Below are 22,415 nucleotides of genomic sequence, written 5' to 3' on the forward strand. Positions count from 1 at the left end.
AGACTCCAATTTGTTCATGTAAATGGAGAGTCCTCTTCACACACTGAGGTTAATTATGGAGTTCCACAGGTTCAGTGCTAGGACCAATTCTGTTTACACTATACATGCACCCCCTAGGCAGCATCATTAAAAGATATAGCATACAATTTCACTGCCATGCAGATGACACCCAGCTCCATGAAGCCAGATAACGCACACCAATTAGTTAAACTGCAGGAATGTCTTAAAGACATAAAGACCTGGATGGCCGCTAACTTTCTGCTTCTTAATTCAGATAAAACTGAGGTTATTGTACTCGGCCCTGAAAAGCCTAGAAATATGGTATCTAACCAGATTCTTACTCTGGATGGCATTACCTTGGCCTCCAGTAACGCTGTGAGGAACCTTGGAGTCATTTTTGACCAGGATATGTCCTTCAACGCACGTATTAAACAAATATGTAAGACTGCGTTCTTCCATTTGCGCAACATCTCTAAAGTTAGAAATATCCTGTCTCAGAGTGACGCTGAAAAACTAGTTCACGCATTTATTACTTCCAGGCTGGACTACTGTAATTCATTATTATCAGGATGTCCAAAAAACTCGCTGAAAAGCCTTCAGCTAATCCAAAATGCTGCAGCCAGAGTCCTGACAGGGACTAGAAAGAGAGAGCATATTTCTCCTGTTTTGGCTTCCCTTCAAACCCAGAATTGAATTCAAAATCCTGCTCCTCACATACAAGGTCTTGAATAATCAGGCCCCATCTTATCTTAATGACCTTGTAGTACCATATCACCCCATTAGAGCACTTAGAGCACTGATCCTGAATCCTCCCGTAGTTATGCTGCGATAGACGTAGGCTGCCGGGGATTCCCACGATGCATTGAGTTTTTCCTTTCCAGTCACCTTTCTCACTCACTATGTATTAATACAGCGGTCCCCAACCCCCGGGCCTCGGTACCGGTCCATGAGTCGTTTGGTACCGGGCCACGAGAGTTGAGAGTTGAGGCTCAGGTGTGAAATGTATGGTTTTCAGGATTTTTATAGTTTTTTTAGCGTTATTTTGTTATCGTTTTTATCGTTAACTCGGTTTTCCTGGGTCTTTTCACGTGTGTTATGAATAAATCTTCTTTTTTACGGTACCGGTACTAGGCCAGTCCGTAAAAATATTGTCGGGCATGAACCGGTCCGTGGCGCTTAGGGACCGCTGTGTTAATAGACCTCTCTGCATTGAATCATATCTGTTATTAACCTCTGGCTCTCTTCCACAGCATGTCTTTTATCCTGTCTTCCTTCTCTCACCCCAACCGGTCGCAGCAGATGGCCCCGCCCCTCCCTGAGCCTGATTCTGCTGGAGGTTTCTTCCTGTTAAAAGGGAGTTTTTCCTTCCCACTGTCACCAAAGTGCTTGCTCATAGGGGGTCATATGATTGTTGGGTTTTTCTCTGTATCTATGAAGCCCCTTGAGGCGACTTTTGTTGGGATTTGGCGCTATATAAATAAAATTGAATTGAATTGAATTACGGACTAAACCTGGGACATTTGTGGCCCCAGTGGATGTGCCCTATCTGCCTTGTTGGTGTCCTTGATTTTTAAAAGTAAAATGTCTTATTATGCTATAAATAAAGCCAGAGAGTGAAATCTGTGCTACACGCAGTGGGACACTGCCATAGACTGGTGACCTGTACAGGGTGTACCTTGCTCAGTCTGTGACAGCTGCTCCAGCCCTTCATGACCCTGAATCAGATACACCATTAAAAAGGGGGTGGATGGATTGACAGGGGATCAGAGGTATGGTGGACTGTAACTAAATAATTAAATAGAAAAAAATTAACTGTAAAAATAAATCTGTTAGGGTGCCTGGGTTCGTTGACCCAAAATTTTGAGTTTTACATTATTATTGAACTTTGATTTTGCCATTATTTATCATTTCTAGTCTTTTGGTTTCTTAGAGTTCTGTCTTCTGGTTTCTGTCTCTGTGTTACATAGTTGTTCTGTCTCCCCCTGTCTGCTGTATCCCCTCGTCAAGTCCGCGTTGTCTGTGTTATGTTTCCTGTTTTACTTTGAAAGTCCATGTCTCATGTTAATGTATCTGGATTTGCTTCCCTTGTCTCGCTACCCTTATTTGTCCCAGCTGTGTTTCTCTGTTGTCTCCCATTCCCTGATGGCTCTCTCTGGGTATGTAAGCCCTGAGTTTTCTTTGGTCTTTGTCGCGATCTCCCTCATCCTATGCTGTGTGTTCTGTTTGGCTGCCTGTGTAAGTTTCTTTTGGTATTCTTGCTTTTGTTATATTTGTGTTTAGTGTTAAAGCTGTTTTAAGTTCACACTTTTACCTCCAAGTGTCTGCACATTGGGTCCACAGTTCCTGCCTGCACACAGCACATGACAAAATCATTGTGTAAAAACAAAACAAAATGCTGTCTTCTTTATTGACCATTTACCGTCAAACACATTTCAACTATAAGCTTTCATCAGTGCAAACCAAAGCCACATCCCCAGATATAGAACCATGGGAGGTTTAAACACTCATTAGTGTGAATGCTTGAAAAGTTAAATCAGAAGAGCAGGCTGTCTTTACACTGTCACCACGTCCATATAATAAACTCCACAGGCATGAAAAATGAGAATTCAGTAGACATGACATGTGAGTGAAGTTGCCCCCCCACCTTCTTCAAATCCAACAAAAGTGGTATCAAACGTTTGTGCTGGTTTGTGCTGCAAAAATTGTCGTTTGTGCTGCTATCATTTTAAAGATATTAATCAAAATTTCTAGAGGTCATCAGAGGTCAACCAGCCCCCTCACATTAATTAAATCAAACAAAATGGGTGTCAATCAACTGTGCTACGTTTGTGCTGGTTTGTTCTGCAAAAGTTGTCGTTTGTGCTGCTATCATTTTAAAGATATTCAAGAAAATTTTTAGAGGTCATCAGAGGTCAACCAGCCCCCCCACATTAATGGAATCAAACAAAACTGGTGTCAATCAACTGTGCTGTGTTTGTGCTGGTTTGTGCTGCTAAAATTGTCGTTTGTGCTGCCTCTGTTTTAAAGATATTAATGAAAATGCAAACGTCAAAAGGTCAACCAGCCCCCCCACATCACCCAAATCAAACAAAAGTTGATGTCACAGGTTTGTGCTGCAAAAAATTTTGTTTGTGGTGCTATTATTTTTAAAGATATTAATAAAATTCCATCCATCCATTTGCTTATCCTTTTAAGGGTCGCAGGGGGTGCTGGAATCTATCCCAGCTGTCATAGGGCAAGAGGCAGGGTACATCCTGGACAGGTTGCCAGTCTGTCACAGGGCCAACACACAGGGACAGACAACCATTCGCACTCACATTCACACCTATGGGCAATTCGGATTAACCAATTAACCTCTCACCACAAGCTGCATGTCTTTGGAGAGAGCCCGGAGAGAACCCACGCAAACATGGCGAGAGAACCTGCAAACTCCACACAGAAAGACCCTGGCGTGATGGTGGAATTGAACTCAGGACCTTCTTGCTGTGCGGCAACAGTGCTAACCACCGTGCTGCCGTAATAATAACATTAAATAACATTTATGAAGAAATTAAAAGGGGCATGCCAGTAGGTGCGTATCAGTTTATAATTGGATAAGGTGTTTTGAGCCATTAAGCATGTGAGTGAAGTTGGCCCCCCCACCTTCTTCAAATCCAACAAAAGTGGTATCAAACGTTTGTGCTGGTTTGTGCTGCAAAAATTTACATTTGTGCTGCTATCATTTTAAAGAAATCCATACAAATTTCTGGAGGTCATCAGAGGTCAACCAGCCCCCCCACATTAATGGAATCAAACAAAACTGGTGTCAATCAACTGTGCTACGTTTGTGCTGGTTTGTGCTGCCTCTGTTTTAAAGATATTAATGAAAATGTAAAGGTCAAAAGGTCAACCAGCCCCCCCACATTAATGGAATCAAACAAAACTGGTGTCAATCAACTGTGCTACGTTTGTGCTGGTTTGTGCTGCCTCTGTTTTAAAGATATTAATGAAAATGTAAAGGTCAAAAGGTCAACCAGCCCCCCCCACATTAATGGGATCGAACAAAATTGATGTCAAACGTTTGTGCTGGTTTGTGCTGCTAAAATTGTTGTTTGTGCTGCCTCTGTTTTAAAGATATTAATTGTTATGATATTTTGATACCACGGTTAGCATTTACAGGAAAACTGTTACTCAATAAGGCCCATCTACTAGTTGTTTTTCTCTTTCTCTGTGACCCAAGAATTAATGTGTAGGACTCACAAGCTGGTACCCGAAGGTCAAAAACACCACAGAGATGAGACCACTTCCTTACTCCCATCCTCCCTTTTTCTTTATCTCCTGGAAAAGGCTCGTTAAAGGCTAGGTGGTTTGTTTCAGAATTCACTAATGAAAGAACTCTGTATTTTATGTCTAGGAGTGTATTTTGCTGGGATGATCATAAATTATAGCTGAACTGATAAACTACACAAGGGATACTTTGCTCAGAAGGCAGGAAGACGTTTCCTTATTTAGTCTGTACCGGTTTGAACTGGGAAAGCTGACACACGAACCTTTTTTTCTCTATATAAACTGCTGTGTATCAAATAAACCTTTGAGTTGATTCTGGGAAAGCAATCTGAACAGTTTCTGTATCACTTTGTTCTCCTAACTGCTCCCGATATCGTAACTAACCCAGCTGAACGGCATACCTGAGTGTTACTTTGAATAATTAGGAGTCTTATAAGGAAAGGAGAAAACTCTGCTTATCGCTCACGCCACGGAGGAAACCCGGGACGGCAATTTCCTTCATTAATGAAAATGTAAAGGTCAAAATGTCAACCAGCCCCCCCACATTAAGGGAATCGAACAAAATTGATGTCAAACGTTTGTGCTGGTTTGTGCTGCTAAAATTGTTGTTTGTGCCACTATCATTTTAAAGATATTCAAGAAAATTTGTAGAGGTCATCAGAGGTCAACCAGCCCCCCCCCACATTAATGGAATCAAACAAAACTGGTGTCAATCAACTGTGTTACGTTTGTGCTGGTTTGTGCTGCCTCTGTTTTAAAGATATTAATGAAAATGTAAAGGTCAAAAGGTCAACCAGCCCCCCCACATTAATGGAATCAAACAAAACTGGTGTCAATCAACTGTGTTACGTTTGTGCTGGTTTGTGCTGCCTCTGTTTTAAAGATATTAATGAAAATGTAAAGGTCAAAAGGTCAACCAGCCCCCCCACATTAATGGAATCAAACAAAACTGGTGTCAATCAACTGTGTTACGTTTGTGCTGGTTTGTGCTGCCTCTGTTTTAAAGATATTAATGAAAATGTAAAGGTCAAAAGGTCAACCAGCCCCCCCACATTAATGGAATCAAACAAAACTGGTGTCAATCAACTGTGTTACGTTTGTGCTGGTTTGTGCTGCCTCTGTTTTAAAGATATTAATGAAAATGTAAAGGTCAAAAGGTCAACCAGCCCCCCCACATTAATGGAATCAAACAAAACTGGTGTCAATCAACTGTGCTACGTTTGTGCTGGTTTGTGCTGCCTCTGTTTTAAAGATATTAATGAAAATGTAAAGGTCAAAAGGTCAACCAGCCCCCCCCACATTAATGGAATCAAACAAAACTGGTGTCAATCAACTGTGTTACGTTTGTGCTGGTTTGTGCTGCCTCTGTTTTAAAGATATTAATGAAAATGTAAAGGTCAAAAGGTCAACCAGCCCCCCCCACATTAATGGGATCGAACAAAATTGATGTCAAACATTTGTGCTGGTTTGTGCTGCTAAAATTGTTGTTTGTGCTGCCTCTGTTTTAAAGATATTAATGAAAATGTAAAGGTCAAAAGGTCAACCAGCCCCCCCCACATTAATGGGATCGAACAAAATTGATGTCAAACATTTGTGCTGGTTTGTGCTGCTAAAATTGTTGTTTGTGCTGCCTCTGTTTTAAAGATATTAATGAAAATGTAAAGGTCAAAAGGTCAACCAGCCCCCCCCACATTAAGGGAATCGAACAAAATTGATGTCAAACATTTGTGCTACGTTTGTGCTGGTTTGTGCTGCCTCTGTTTTAAAGATATTAATGAAAATGTAAAGGTCAAAAGGTCAACCAGCCCCCCCACAGTAATGGAATCGAATAAAAGCCTTCAGTTTTCAGGCCCCTCTTCTGTGGAACCAGCTTCCAGTTTGGATTCAGGAGACGGACACTATCTCTACTTTCAAGATTAGGCTTCAAACTTTCCTTTTTGCTAAAGCATATAGTTAGGGCTGGACCAGGTGACCCTGAATCCTCTCTTCGTTATGCTTCAATAGATGTAGGCTGCCGGGGGATTCCCATGATGCATTGAGTTTTTCCTTTCCAGTCACCTTTCTCACTCACTATGTGTTAACAGACCTCTCTGCATTGAATTATATCTGTTATTAACCTCTGGCTCTCTTCCACAGCATGTCTTTTATCCTGTCTTCCTTCTCTCACCCCAACCGGTCGCAGCAGATGGCCGCCCCTCCCTGAGCCTGGTTCTGCTGGAGGTTTCTTCCTGTTAAAAGGGAGTTTTTCCTTCCCACTGTCGCCAAAATGCTTGCTCATAGGGGGTCATATGATTGTTGGGTTTTTCTCTGTATCTATGAAGCGCCTTGAGGCGACTTATGTTGTGATTTGGCGCTATATAAATAAAATTGAATTGAATTGAATGTTTCATTAGAGTGGATGTGGCACACTTAATCAAAATGATTTGCCAGTGGGACTGTTTGAGGAAAAAAGCCTCATCGGGTGAGGGATTTCTATGTGCGATCAATGGCACAACTTGTCAAGTCCCAATCCTTGGAAGAAGCAGAGGTCCTAATACGCAGCATTGCTATTGTGGCATTAAGTGAGACAGAAGGCTGTGACAGTTTTGGAAACCTCATTATGTCAGAAGTGTCCAAATCAAATCTGAAAAGAAAAATTTCAGATGAGACTATGTCTGTTTCTGATGACAAGGAAGAAGAAGACATTAGATTGGATCCATGCACAGAAATAAACACCGACTTAAGGCAGTGGGTGGCAGATATTTGTGAGGGGAGCAGGTGCCATGCTGAAGATCATGGTGATCGAGACAATATGCACCATCTACCTGAGCTCGTCCCACACCTAATTAGATTGGGAGGATACCTACCACTCTGGACTGGAGAAATGGTTCCCCTATTTCAGAGCAAAAAACTCACTGCAACTTTAGCTAATGTTGAAGCAGAGTTCAAGAACATTAAACATGGTCTGTTCAAGCATGAAAATCTCCCTATAAGGATAGATAAATTCATTGCACGTCATCTTGGTTTTATTGAAGGGAACATGCGGATCTCTTCTGCAAAACAAATACGAAAAGAAGCAGAGGTTGCCAGACAGGATGGTACAGTGAAGCGTCAGTATCCACACAAAGCCTTTGTGGAGCAGGAAGTGGATGATAACCCCTCTCAGGAGCCCAAAATTGACACAGACATACAGGAAGGGCACGAAGTACTGCAGTGCGTTTCACGTTGATATCAGGCGCCTCCTAAAAAGGGAAAAGAAAAGTTCATTTAAGGCAAAGTTTTCAGGTGTCATTCTTTGGGGAGAATACATGTTTATGAAACTGCATGACATCAGACTCTACCAAATTTTGGAGACTTTTCTTTTAAGATACAACCTTTCTGTCTCTTGTGACAGAGAGTCTGTTTCTTAATCATTTGACAAAAACCCTACACAGTATTTTAAAATAGTGTTCTCCAGATCAGAGCTGTAATCTATATAGAACATGGGGTTCAAAGCAAGGAAAAATTATGTGTTTATCAGTGAAACCTTTAATTTGTGTTAATTTTATCATTATCAATATATGAAATCTTCACCTTAAGGGACTTAATGAATGGTTTCTTCTAAAAATTAGAAATGATTGAGTCATTTCACATCATATGAAAATATTAATTTTTAATACAAATTTGGCCCTACAAAAATGGAAACTCAGTAACAAAGATAATGGAGATTCTCTAAACACGAGCAAATATCACAGTAAAATTGTTGATTGTGATTTACACATTGGATGTATCCTCAGTGATTTGGTACAATTATACAACATTTTATAAGAACTGAACAACTGATGAAACTAATTATAGGCCAATCTCCAACCTTCCTTTCATATCAAAAATCCTTGAAAGAGGATTTTTGTTAGCTGTTTGATCTGTTAGTCAAACAGCTAACAGATCATCTGCAGAGGAATGGTTTATTTGAAGAGTTTCAGTCAGGTTTCAGAGCTCATCACGGCACAGAAACAGCTTTAGTGAAAGTTACAAATGATCTTCTTATGGCCTCTGACAGTGGACTCATCTCTGTGCTTGTCCTGCTAGACCTTAGTGCAGCATTCGATACTGTCGACCATAATATCCTATTAGAGCGATTAGAACATGCTGTAGGTATTACAGGTACTGCACTGCAGTGGTTTGTATCATATCTATCTAATAGACTCCAGTTTGTTCATGTAAATGGAGAGTCCTCTTCACACACTGAGGTTAATTATGGAGTTCCACAGGGTTCAGTGCTAGGACCAATTCTGTTTACATTATACATGCTTCCCTTAGGCAGTATCATTAGAAGACATAGCATACATTTTCACTGCTATGCAGATGACACCCAGCTCTATCTGTCCATGAAGCCAGATAACACACACCAATTAGTTAAACTGCAGGAATGTCTTAAAGACATAAAGACCTGGATGGCCGCTAACTTTCTGCTTCTTAATTCAGATAAAACTGAGGTTATTGTACTCGGCCCTGAAAAGCTTAGAAATATGGTATCTAACCAGATTCTTACTCTGGATGGCATTACCTTGGCCTCCAGTAACGCGGTGAGGAACCTTGGAGTCATTTTTGACCAGGACATGTCCTTCAACGCACGTATTAAACAAATATGTAAGACTGCGTTCTTCCATTTGCGCAATATCTCTAAAATTAGAAATATCCTGTCTCAGAGTGACGCTGAAAAACTAGTTCACGCATTTATTACTTCCAGGCTGGACTACTGTAATTCATTATTATCAGGATGTCCAAAAAACTCACTGAAAAGCCTTCAGCTAATCCAAAATGCTGCAGCAAGAGTACTGACAGGGACTAGAAAGAGAGAGCATATTTCTCCTGTTTTGGCTTCCCTTCATTGGCTTCCTGTTAAATCCAGAATTGAATTCAAACTCCTGCTCCTCACATACAAGGTCTTAAATAATCAGGCCCCATCTTATCTTAATGACCTTGTAGTACCATATCACCCTATTAGAGCACTTCGCTCTCGCTCTGCAGGCCTACTTGTTGTTCCTAGAGTATTTAAAAGTAGAATGGGAGGGAGAGCCTTTAGTTTTCAGGCCCCTCTTCTGTGGAACCAGCTTCCAGTTTGGATTCAGGAGACGGACACTATCTCTACTTTCAAGATTAGGCTTCAAACTTTCCTTTTTGCTAAAGCATATAGTTAGGGCTGGACCAGGTGACCCTGAATCCTCCCTTAGTTATGCTGCAATAGACGTAGGCTGCCGGGGGATTCCCATGATGCATTGAGTTTTTGCTTTCCAGTCACCTTTCTCGCTCACTATATATTAACAGACCTCTCTGCATTGAATCATATCTGTTGTTAACCTCTGTCTCTCTTCCACAGCATGTCTTTTATCCTGTCTTCCTTCTCTCACCCCAACCGGTCGCAGCAGATGGCCGCCCCTCCCTGAGCCTGGTTCTGCCGGAGGTTTCTTCCTGTTAAAAGGGAGTTTTTCCTTCCCACTGTTGCCAAAGTGCTTGCTCATAGGGGGTCATGTGATTGTTGGGTTTTTCTCTGTATCTATGAAGCGCCTTGAGGCGACTTATGTTGTGATTTGGCGCTATATAAATAAAGTTGAATTGAATTGAATTGAAAAAGTTGAATTGAATTGAATTGAATTGAATGAAACAACTTACTTATGTGACCACATATGAAGTGTTATAACTTACCACAAAAGGTGAACTGTGCCACTGACCCTTGGTAGATCTGCACATGATAAAAAAAAAAAAGCATTATAAATACTAACACAGCTATTAATAATTAAACTAGTGGGGTACATTTAAGATGTTAATGTCACAAAATAAAATAGACTGGTAGAAAGAAGTACAAGGAAATGGTAATGGGGGGAGCCATGAAAATATATCTTTTCAACATGATTCAGTGTGACAAAGCAAGGGCATGATTTTTTTAAAAAAAACAAAAAATAAACAGGTTGTCACGGTCCTGGGTCAGTGACCCAGTGTTTTGAGTTTCTTGTGCCTCTGAGTTTTTTGTATTATGTTCTTAGTTCTCTTTGTTGTCCCAGCGTATTCTTTAGTGTAGTGTCTTAGTTTGGTTTTCTTGTATTCTGTTTAGTTCTGAGTATTTGGTAGCTGCCCTCTGTGTTTCTTAGTTGCTCTGTCTCCCCTAGTCTAGTTTGCATCTGTGCTAATTCCTGTTTTACTTTGAAGGTCTGTGTCTCATGTGAGTGTATCCTACTTTGCTCCCTTGTCTCGTCAGTTCTGATTTCTCCCAGCTGTGCTCTCCTTCTGTGTCTCATTCCCCTCGTTACTTCCCATTGTATTTAAACCCTGTGTTTCTCTGAGGCAGTGCTGCGTCGTCCCTTAAGCTGTGTGTTTCTTCGTGTGCCTCTCTGCAAGGTGTGAGTTTATATTTTCCCAGTTTAATTTTGTATGCTCGTTTTCTGTGACTAGCAATTAAAGCTGTGATTTTGAGTTCATCCCCTGAGTCTGAGTCCTGCATTTTGGGTATCTATAGACTAGTGATGGCCAAATGAAGCTTTCCGAAGCACTGACGCTTGTATTGAAAAACGGTTCATTACTCGAAGCTTTTCAACACAGTCCTCTCCGGTGACATCTGGTGGTGAAAATTTTGAAGAGCAGCTTGAATCTGCAAAATAAAACGGACTGCTCAATTATCACTGCTCACTCAAGAGTGGAGTTCTCTCTGATATTGGGCCACCGTTCCGTTGCTTTGAACATGTAATTGGTTTTGTTTTCTCGATTGGGGGGCTGAAAAAAATGTAATGCGTATTTGCGTAATACATTTTGATCAATAAACTTTCCCTATTTAAACATGCACTATGGTGGCCTTTCTTTGCTCATAACTCCTTGATGTTGGTAAATACAATAAGTGAGCAATATATATAATATACATATGAGAATGCACAGCACATTATGGAGTATGCCCCTGCTGTGAAGTCCTGCCTCCATCTACTTGTCGTTTAATCACTGGACAGCTGGACAGGTTCATACAAAATATTAGATTAGGCCAATTGTCCTATACATATTTTTGACCTAGGGGTGGGATTGATTGTGAACTGGAAAGGGAAAATGCTTAGGAAGCTGAGTACGGCTGCATCGTCACTGATTTGTAGAATCATTTTGATTCGATACAGGATCCGATTCAATTTGATTGGAATCTGGAAAGTTTTGCCTCAGTCAGAAATATTACAAGTCTGATCATTTAACAGTATATATCCATAATTTCGTATCTATTAAAAGAAAGCTGACACATGTGAGACTTAATTAGAGATGTAAACAGAGAGTTATGAAACCTGCAGCTGCAGAAGCCAGCGGGAAAAAAAGAGGCAAACACAGCGCGGACCCGCCGACACATCAAAATCTGACTCTGAGGCGTCGGGTCCGCGCTCTGTGTTCACGTTTGTATGCAGAATCCGTAAACCTGCTCCCAGTTACTGTTTTAGCTGTATGGTGTTTGACGACATGTTGTGAGGTTTAACCTGAGATGCTGGCGTTTCAGGCATAATAACGTTAATTTACAAATCGACACGGGATTTTAATGAATCAATATCACTTTATTCAATTTAGCATGGATTGTAATCAGAAAGGCGATAATCAAAACCCACCCCTAATCAAGAACTTGCAAAGTAAAAACATGATCAATGTAAGGTAGCCCTTTTGTTATTTACAGTTAACAAGAGGATTAGTGTTACTGTGCGCTGGCTGAGTCTGTTTCTTTTCTTAGAAATAGTTTCTCCTGCCCTGAAGAAAATCCACTTGCATGGAACAGAAGAGGCTGTGGAGTGCAGGAACTACACTGCAAGTTGGTAGATATGCAGGTATTCCTGGGTCCTGCAGACTATCACCTAAAAACAATAAACAAAATGATTTTCTAAACTGTGTAGCAATGTCATGTACGTATAGTGTCAAATACATTTTTGTAGTCTTCATCAGCTTTAATTCACATGGAAGTGTTCCTAAAGTCATATGCTGTAATGATATTTACATTATGAAAACATGATTTTGGACATTTCAAGTTTTTCACTTCGGCAGATAAAATGAATTGAGCAAAATCAACTCAAAATATTCCCACACGCCAGAACGTCCTCTCTTCCTCGCTGGCTCCATATCTGTCAGTGGAATGATCACCTCGTCGCTATCTGTCACCATCAACACACTCCACGAATCCCGTGGATGATTCACTTCCTTATATCTGTTTGAATCAGGTACCGAAGCAGTTACGTGCGTAATGAAGCTTCGGACGTCACTGGTCACGTGACTTTTGCCAAACGAAGCAAGCCTCGACACAGTGCTTCCGAACCAGTGTGTTGTTTTTTTCGACACACGCTCCGGAGCGTCAGCTTCAAGCGGACCATCACTAGTTTGCACTATGGAAAGCACAAACTCAACTTCTAAATGAAAGAATGAGACAGGTCAGTTTTACTATAGATGCACTCTGGAACAAGATTAGTCAGACTGCAGGTACTCAAAGCACCTTGCACGCTCCTGCCACTACGTAAGCCAACGGCGAGGTGACGTTTTTCACTGCATTTTTGCATTTACCTCAGTTAGTGTAGCCCCGGTGCTCTTTTTGAATCTGTTCATGTTTTTCTAACGAACCTTTCCTAACCTTTCTCTGTACAGATCTTCCTGGACCCCTTCTTGTTTCTGGTGGACCCTGTTAGATGAACATGAGTGGATTCCAGTGTTGAGTGGGTTTGAGTGAGTCACAGACTGTGTGAAGAGGAGTGTGGACATGTTACCCTTACCCCGGATCCCCCACCCCCACAGGCCCCGATCCTTCATCACTGTATATATTACTGCTAAATATTCCATCAGAACATTTGATAAAATGTGTTATTTATTTAGAAAACCTTATTTTAAACTGTATCAAAGGAAAATTAGACTTGACAAGTCTTAAAGCTTCAAAGAAACGAAGAAGAGACAAAAAGTTTCAGACTCTTTGTCGTATTTGTGAGGTGTTTATTTTGGAGCATAATATATATAGCACAAAGCATCCACGAGACATTACACAATCAAAGGGCGTGACTGTTCAGTGGATTATTTCAGGCTTATAATCGCTTGAAAGATAAACTTTGGACCACATGTAAAAGAACTGTCATTATAAAAACTCAAGTTTGCACGCGTTTTATATGATATTATCTGACAAAGCAGAGCAATGTGTAAGGATGAGCAGGCAGCTGGTTCAGAAAGAGCTCTGGTCCAGTCTTTTCATGATGCGTTGGGTCCAGGAGGCAGACGCATCCACACACACTAAACGAGACTTTTTGGTAATGAAGCTGAAACAAAGAGGTGGAAATTCAGAAATCTGAATTTTAAATAAGCTTCAAAATTCTCTCAGTAAATATGTTGTAAAAATAACAATAATAATAATAATAATAATAATAATAATAATGTATACTTTATTTATCCCAGTAGGGAAATTACTCTCTGCATTTAACCCATTCACTCTAGTGAAGCAGTGGGCAGCCACCAATCAGGCGCCCGGGGAGCAGTGTGAAGAGACGTTACCTTGCTCAGAGGTACCTCAGGGTAGCCGTTCAGTGGTTTCGAATGCCCGAATATGTACTTTTTTTTTTTTTAAATGACCAGTAGACAAAATGTCATAATATAAACACTTAAATGTGTATTTCAAACAATTTACAAGCAAAGTAGCCAAACATCCACGTAAAATTGATCAAATTATGAAAACAAGTTTGTGCATTTTTCTTGAACATTTACAGGATAAAATTAAAAGACAATAGTAGGAGAACAAATACAAGTTCAAATAAAAAGTATCAAACTCACACTATGTCCTGAGCATCATGTGTAAAATGACAATTTTTAATTGTCCAGAAACTCTGCAGTTACAATGATCATACTGCATAATTTTCATTACAGTATTTTCAGTATTTGTGTTAAACATTATGAAAATAAAATAAACCCAGTTTTCTTCACTTACATGATGGCAGACTTTGGGCATCGGTGATCAGTCAGTCGATACGACTTGATGAGGTTTGCTTGAATTCTTCCCGGGTACAACTTGAAACAGCAGGTGTCGGGACCATTTGCATCTGAGAAAAAGACGTTTCATTACACTTACTCAAAAACCAAAACCTCTCTTTTAATGATGACATTGAAAGTAATCTTACTGTTGCAGTTAACTGCAGACAACAAAGCAGCTCCAAGGATGCACAGCAAAAGGAACTGAGTGGTTTTCATTATGATTCCTCAGGAGTTGATGATGATGATGACGATAAAGACAACAGCTGCTCTTCAGACGCAAGCAAGGGCTTCTAAATATTAGGTGGTGTGCTGTTACATTTATCAAGATCAATACTTTTTTTTAAAGGTACATAGGGTGTCATTGGTGTGAAAGAGGGAGGGTGGATGTGGTTTCAAAAATTGCTGAAAATGCCTCTGACAGAACTTTCCATTCGGTTACATTGACAGGAAATGAAGCTGCGGTTTAGCCCAGCGATGCAGCTCAAAGCATGACACTGTTAACAAAACCAACTTCTACACCCCCCTCGCCCAAAAGTTAAAAAAAAAATATGTCACAAAATATTATGACCACAAAAAAAACGCTAAAACAATCGTTGAGCAGTCCATATGACTCCATGAGTTTTGCTTTAATTCTTCTTGGTACAACTTTCAGCAGCAGTTGTTGGGACTATTTCCATCTGAGTAAAGAGGATTAAGATCAAACTGTTTAGAAAGTATAACAATAAAAAAAATATCGATGACCACCAGAGCTAGTCCTCCTTGTAGATAATCAAATGGTATAAATTTCTAAATTCACCGCGCCTTGTTCTCAAATTATTGCATTCCCAAGACTTACGATTCAATTCAATTTTATTTATATAGCGCCAAATCACAACAAAAGTCGCCTCAAGCTGCTTTATATTGTACAGTAGATACAGAGAAAAACCCAACAATCATATGACCCCCTATGAGCAAGCACTTTGGCGACAGTGGGAAGGAAAAACTCCCTTTTAACAGGAAGAAACCTCCAGCAGAACCAGGCTCAGGGAGGGGCGGGGCCATCTGCTGCGACCGGTTGGGGTGAGAGAAGGAAGACAGGATAAAGACATGCTGTGGAAGAGAGACAGAGATTAATAACAGATATGATTCAATGCAGAGAGGTCTATTAACACATAGTGAGCGAGAAAGGTGACTGGAAAGGAAAAACTCAATGCATCATGGGAATCACCCAGCAGCCTACATCTATTGCAGCATAACTAAGGGAGGATTCAGGGTCACCTGGTCCAGCCCTAACTATATGCTTTAGCAAAAAGGAAAGTTTTAAGCCTAATCTTGAAAGTAGAGATAGTGTCTGTCTCCTGAATCCAAACTGGAAGCTGGTTCCACAGAAGAGGGGCCTGAAAACTGAAGGCTCTCCCTCCCATTCTACTTTTAAATACTCTAGGAACAACAAGTAGGCCTGCAGAGCGAGAGCGAAGTGCTCTAATAGGGTGATATGGTACTACAAGGTCATTAAGATAAGATGGGGCCTGATTATTTAAGACCTTGTATGTGAGGAGCAGGAGTTTGAATTCAATTCTGGATTTAACAGGAAGCCAATGAAGGGAAGCCAAAACAGGAGAAATATGCTCTCTCTTTCTAGGCCCTGTCAGGACTCTTGCTGCAGCATTTTGGATTAGCTGAAGGCTTTTCAGTGAGTTTTTACAGACATCCTGATAATAATGAATTACAGTAGTCCAGCCTGGAAGTAATAAATACATGAACTAGTTTTTCAGCGTCACTCTGAGACAGGATATTTCTAACTTTAGAGATGTTGCGGAAATGGAAGAAAGCAGTCTTACATATTTGTTTAATATGTGCTTTGAAGGGCATGTCCTGGTCAAAAATGACTCCAAGGTTCCTCACAGCGTTACTGGAGGCCAAGGTAATGCCATCCAGAGTAAGAATCTGGTTAGATACCATATTTCTAAGCTTTTCAGGGCCGAGTACAATAACCTCAGTTTTATCTGAATTAAGAAGCAGAAAGTTAGCGGCCATCCAGGTCTTTATGTCTTTAAGACATTCCTGCAGTTTAACTAATTGGTGTGTGTTATCTGGCTTCATGGACAGATAGAGCTGGGTGTCATCTGCATAGCAGTGAAAATGTATGCTATGTCTTCTAATGATGCTGCCTAAGGGAAGCATGTATAATGTAAACAGAATTGGTCCTAGCACGGAACCCTGTGGAACTCCATAATTAACCTCAGTGTGTGAAGAGGACTCTCCATTTACATGAACAAATTGGAGTCTATTAGATAGATATGATACAAACCACTGCAGTGCAGTACCTGTAATACCTACAGCATGTTCTAATCGCTCTAATAGGATATTATGGTCAACAGTATCGGACGCTGCACTAAGGTCTAGCAGGACAAGCACAGAGATGAGTCCACTGTCAGAGGCCATAAGAAGATCATTTGTAACCTTCACTAAAGCTGTTTCTGTGCTGTGATGAGCTCTGAAACCTGACTGAAACTCTTCAAATAAACCATTCCTCTGCAGATGATCTGTTAGCTGTTTGACAACTACTCTTTCAAGGATGTTTGATATGAAAGGAAGGTTGGAGATTGGCCTATAATTAGTTAAGACTGCTGGGTCTAGAGATGCTTTTTGAGTAAAGGTTTAACTACAGCCAGCTTGAAGGCCTGTGGTACATAGCCGATCATTAGAGATAGGTTGATCATATTTAAGACTGAAGCATTAATTAATGGCAGGACTTCTTTGAGCAGTTTTGTAGGAATGGGGTCTAAAAGACACGTTGATGGTTTGGAGGAAGTAATTATTGAAGTTAACTAAGAAAGATCAATTGGAGAAAAAGAGTCTAAATTAACATCAATGGTACTAACAGTAGCTGTATATAATATTACATCTGTGGGATGATTATTGGTCATTTTTCCTGTAATGATAAAAATTTTATTTGTGAAGAAGTTCATGAAGTCATTACTAGTTAATGTTAAAGGGATGGTTGGCTCAACAGTACTCTGACTTTATGTCAGAGCTACAGTGCTGAAGAGAAACCTGGGGTTGTTCTTATTTTACAGAAAACCTGACCTCTGACCTTGAGATCACCTTGACTTGAGAAGGTCACAGGACTCAGACTTATACATTATTTTAAGTAGCTGCACCTGCACAACTTTCAGAATCCTACACAAGTTATCTGATTCACAAACTTGGGTGTTGATGCTGCCCGCCCGTCTGGCAGCGTAGCCCCAAAATGATGAGGAAGATAAGGAACATTTCTTTGAATTAAAATTTTTCTAAAGTGTTATATTTTATAGGGAAATTGGTGAATTTAACATGGAAAAAGGTCTTTATTTGCATAGTTTTCAGCTTAGAAATCTGAACTTTGAGGCACCAGACAAAGAGCGATTCAGAAGACCCCTATGAGCAGAACACCAAGGGAACAGTTCACCCTGCCCGGGATAGGGTCACTGGGGCCCTGCCCTGGAGCCAGGCCTGGGGAGGGTGCCTGCGGGCGAGCGTCTGGTGGCCAGGTCTTAGTCCATTGGGCCCGTCCGGTCACAGCCCAAAAAGTGACATGGGCCCATCATCCTGTAGACCAACCAACCCCACGGCTTGGGCTCTGGAACCAGTCCCCTGGAGAGGGCTTGGACTCTGTCTCAGTCGAGTTGTCCCTGGTAAGAGGCGGGCTGTAGTGGGTATCCTAGTTTCCCCTCAGCTTGCTGCCTGTACGTGGTGAAGAGAGAGCTGAGTGTAAAAGCAAAGCGTTCAATTTACCAGTTGATCTACGTCCCTACCCTCACCTTTGAGATGTGGGTAGGGACTAAATCCTTGGCTCCTCTGTGAGGTGTACCGGGCACGTCCCACCAGAGGGAGGCCCCGGGAGAGACCAAGACCACTTTTCAGACTAAGGAGAGAATAAGAATTAATTTCTTTCAGGTTCCAATGTAAAATAAGTAATCTATATAATATATCAGGCATTACCCCTTTTTGCTTCTGTTTTGTTAAAGAAAATGCTGAAATAGGAAAGAAATGATCAGACTATCAGAAAAGAAGGAGCATGTGCCTCTGTCTGCTATCATCTGGCCAAACCATGGTCACACTGCCACCTGTTGGGACAAAGATGTTATGACAGCTACAGGATTGTTAAGAAAATAGATAGGCCTATTTAGTTGAAATTAATTATTTTAGGGCATTTTCAAATGAAAGTATTTCAATATGTAGTAAAATGATGTATAAATTATTTTTTTAAAGTATAAATTATTTCACACAAACTTGATCACATATGAAAGTCAAATCTCCAAAAACCAGTGAACCCCAAATCAACTGTGTAGTATATTCATTTCTTAATTTTTCAGCACTAACCCATAATATTTTAGAAGGACATGGTTTCTTTATATATATTCTAATCTTAAGCACTTAAAGTGTTCATGACACATTCATTCAATGCTTCAAACATGGGGGCTAGGTGGCGTGTACTGTCTTACCCACGGGCACTTTATCATGCAGAATGGAGGAACCTGGGACTGATCCACTGATTTTCTGAATATTGGATACGTGCCCCTCTTTCAGAGCCATAAACATTACAGGGTGTATAACCCACTTAATAAATAATTAAATAATAATAATAATTTTCTTAGCAACATATTCAGTCATGGTTGTAGGTGCACCCAGGAGAGCACGCCATGTCATCACAGAGCCTCGGTTTATTTTAACATAAATGTGGCAATTTCAAGTTTGACCTGATGATGGCAGTGGTTTTTCACACCTACACTGCCAAAAGCCAGTCAGTTAGACAGAAGTGTGTGTGTGTGTGTGTGTGTGTGTGTGTGTGTGTGTGTGTGTGTGTGTGTGTGTGTGTGTGTGTGTGTGTGTGTGTGTGTGTGTGTGTGTGTGTGTGTGTTTGCCTTATTTTCACACTTACTGTAAAATTTGGTAGAGAACGACTCTGTTTACCTGATCATAGGCTCTGAAAATGGATTTGTATAAAAACTCTGTCATTCCAATATTTTTCTCAGCTCCACTAAAACAAGATGAAAGTCTGCACTATAATCACATCTTAGCAAACATCTGGACAAAAAGGAACGAGGATGAAAAGATAATGTTCTTGCAATGGTCAACACACAGTACTGTGAAAAAGCCTTAAGCCAGCCTAAAAGTCTTTATTCCCTTATTTCCTAGGACTCAAAGTTTTAGTCCAGCCTTTGACCTTTGTGAGGAGTTGTGCTTTCTGAGTGCTCTTGTTAGTGTTATTGACCTACAGATCTCCAGGCTTTCTGAAGGTCTTTCAGAATTTATCTTTGGCTGCTTTTTCACTTACTTCAGTCCAGTCCTTGTGCCTGAGCATTTTCTTGTTTGTTAAATCACCTAACACCTAACTCTGTATCATTTAAGCATTAAAAATGTGCTTAACTCAAAGGATGAATCCTCACTGTGGAGGACAAAAGAAAATTCCAGATTACATAAGAAGTGGGTCACATCATTTCATATATCAGTGTGGAGGATGTCAGGAGAGAGGTGCAGCGTCTACAGACATCCGTGAAACACAGTGGAGCCTTGATTGAGGCTTAATTCTAGCCAGTGCTGTTGGAATCTTGTCAAAATTGATGGCATTATCAGTGCAGAATACCATGTGATGCATCATGCAATAACATCTGGGGTGGTTCCATAGTGTAGTGGTTTATAAATTTACCAAAAGAGCAAAATATTGCTGGTTCAATCCCTTAAGGAGTCACGAATCCCTTTATGGCCATGTCAGGAAGATCTGGTGCAAAAGCTTGCCAAGTCTAATATGCACCACCTGTTGTGGTAACCCCTTGTGAATAAGGGAGTAATTGAATTTAGCTCCCACTATGCAATACCTAGGAAGTGTTTAATCGGCAAGTACTTCAATTTTGAGCAGAGCAATGATCCCAGACACACTGCCAATGCAGCAAACATACACCTGGATAAAAATGTAGTCATGCATCGGCCTCCCCAGCGACCAGATCCAAGTCTGGGATCATTCTGAGATAATCTTGACACGGAAATAAAAGGTAGCCAATATCCAAAGAAGGGCTTCAGAATGTCCTTTAAGAATTCTTGAGAGTCGTTTCCAAAAAATACTTAAATATATTACCAAAGAAATTGCCTAAGAGGGTTCAGGTTGTTGAAGAACAATGATGATCATCTTAAATATTGACTTCAAAGGTGAAGAGAAGTGTACAAACTAGAATTTTATTTAAATGTATGTTTGCACATTTTCATCGTTGCACTTTTTTTTCTCATTTTTGTGGCAAAGTATACAGAAACAAAGGTTGGCTCAAGACTTTTGGACGTTATTGTAAATCCAGTTAATGGCTGCAAGAGAAATTAGGAACAGAAGAGGAAAGAATTGTATGGATGTATTTTGACCTCTGATGAATGTTCTAATCTTCGGCCATAACATAATTTAGCAATTTGCAACACCAAGCACAAGACTGTGCCTAATTACTCTGCTGGTTAATTTGTGTTAAAAAAAACAACCTAAAACAAAAACAAAAACAACTTTTTCTTTTAGATACTGGATGCTACATTGTTTTCTGTATGTCCATGGAAATATTTATACTGATATAAAAGAAAAAGAAATCTATTGTACAAGAGTTATAGGTCTAACACAGAGTGCTGGGCCATTTCCTTTAACATAACTTCTCTAATATCTCTGACAAACTACATAAAGACTCAAAACAGAACTCACAGAAGGAAGTAGTTGTTCTTTGTTTGGGTGTTTTTGTTGTTGTTCTTTACTTAAAGTGAGAGTTACTTGATATGTTGGCAGTAGCGAGTTCATAAACAGACAAGCATTCAATAAAGCTCAACAAGTTCAGAGACCAGCAGACAGAGTAGCATTAACTAAGGTGTCCTCTAGCCAGTAGCTCAGGAAGTCTGTCCCAGCTGACAGTGGGCAACAGCAGAGGTGAAGTCTGGACAGGAAACCAGTTAATCATTAGCAATTTGTAAAAGCAGTGGTAGTTAAGAAGAAAAAGACAGAACTGGGCCAGAAAATTATTATTATTAAAGAGTCAAATATTTATTTTTAATTCCAAATGAAATTCCAATGATAGCTCAACCATAAGATTCTTAGTTGGTGCATCGAGGGAAAGCCAAACATTTACATACAGCTACAAATCAGTTGCATATATAACTCATAGATTGTGTTTAAATTAATTGGGTTTTTTTTTTTTGCCTGTCCCATTTGGTTCTTTAGCCATCAGAATTGTTGTCTGAAGACCAACAAGGATACCCAATGGATTTACTTTGCCAAATGGATCATCGTGGCATTGCCGTATTGGTCCATTTGGTCGATCTTTGTTTTTATTATTTATTATATTTTATTTTCAGATGTTACAGACGGGACAGACATGAGTGAGGGATAGGAAGGGGAGAAAGAAAGAGGAAGGAAAGGGAAAACAGAAGGGGAGAGGGACAGTGAGAAAGGGGGGGAGAAAAAAAAGTAAAAATCTCCTGGATCACCTGTTGAGAGAAAAATAGAAAACAAGCAAAAAAAACAAAGCAACATACTAAACACAACACCATCGCATTAATCTAGCTAAGTGTAAACAGCAGTAAATACTAAATATTCAATGTTGTTGTGCAGCACGCAGGACAGATGTGCTTCGACGTAGCGGCCAAGAAAGGTGTAATTTGGGTCTACGAGCAGTGAACACCCGTGTGCATACCTGTGTGGATCAGCGCGCTTGTATTCCAAAGGTTTCTCCATGTAACGATCTGCTAGGGAGTGTGGGGGGGCCACAGCCCCGTCCTCCAGGGTGTGAAGCGGGTATGGAGGAGATCAAAACTCCAGACATCCAGAGGCCCCCAGAACACAAGAGACCAAGGAAGACCAACAGAGGGGCAGCCACGCCACTGTTCCAGTAAGAGCTGAGGAGAGTCCCAGATGAGGGTTCACTCAGCAGCCGCGGAGCAGAAGCCAGGGGGAGTTGCAGTGACGCGCCCGTGAGCTCCGCCGGCCCCCAGCTGTGCCTGAGTGACCGAGCCCCAGGCCGAGAGGCCGGGGGCACCCCACCTCCGAAGGGGTGTTTAAATTAATTAATTGTACTTTCAGAATCGACCAAATTATATGTTATTTGTTTTAAAAGTGTTATTTCACACAGTATGTAAGGAACACTTGGCAACCCGTAAAGCTTAGAAGACATGAAGAAGAGACAAGAAAAAGTTTCACACGCTTG

At 40.6% G+C, this 22,415-nt stretch overlaps 1 protein-coding gene and 1 long non-coding RNA gene across 3 annotated transcripts; one reads left to right on the plus strand and one right to left on the minus strand.

Moving 5' to 3' along the window:
• The first annotated feature begins 12,489 nt into the window (after positions 1-12,489).
• Positions 12,490-13,457, plus strand: LOC145425359 (uncharacterized). 2 transcript variants are annotated; one of them, XR_013906028.1, is made up of 2 exons: positions 12,490-12,656; positions 12,868-13,457. It is a non-coding gene; the product is annotated as an uncharacterized LOC145425359 (long non-coding RNA). The 2 variants fall into 2 exon arrangements; XR_013906029.1 differs by having other exon boundaries at positions 12,508-12,755; positions 12,868-13,174.
• On the minus strand, positions 13,186-14,556 carry LOC113017367 (eotaxin-like). Its single transcript, XM_026160519.2, has 3 exons — positions 14,376-14,556; positions 14,186-14,297; positions 13,186-13,523 (listed from the first exon to the last, which is right to left on the minus strand). Exons 1-3 carry the CDS (start codon positions 14,443-14,445, stop codon positions 13,430-13,432), a joined length of 276 nt encoding a protein of 91 aa, XP_026016304.2. The 5' UTR covers positions 14,446-14,556; the 3' UTR covers positions 13,186-13,429.
• Between the last annotated feature and the right edge of the window lie 7,859 nt (positions 14,557-22,415).

Source organism: Astatotilapia calliptera, chromosome 3 (genome assembly GCF_964374335.1).
Source record: "Astatotilapia calliptera chromosome 3, fAstCal68.1, whole genome shotgun sequence".
NCBI lineage: Eukaryota > Metazoa > Chordata > Actinopteri > Cichliformes > Cichlidae > Astatotilapia > Astatotilapia calliptera.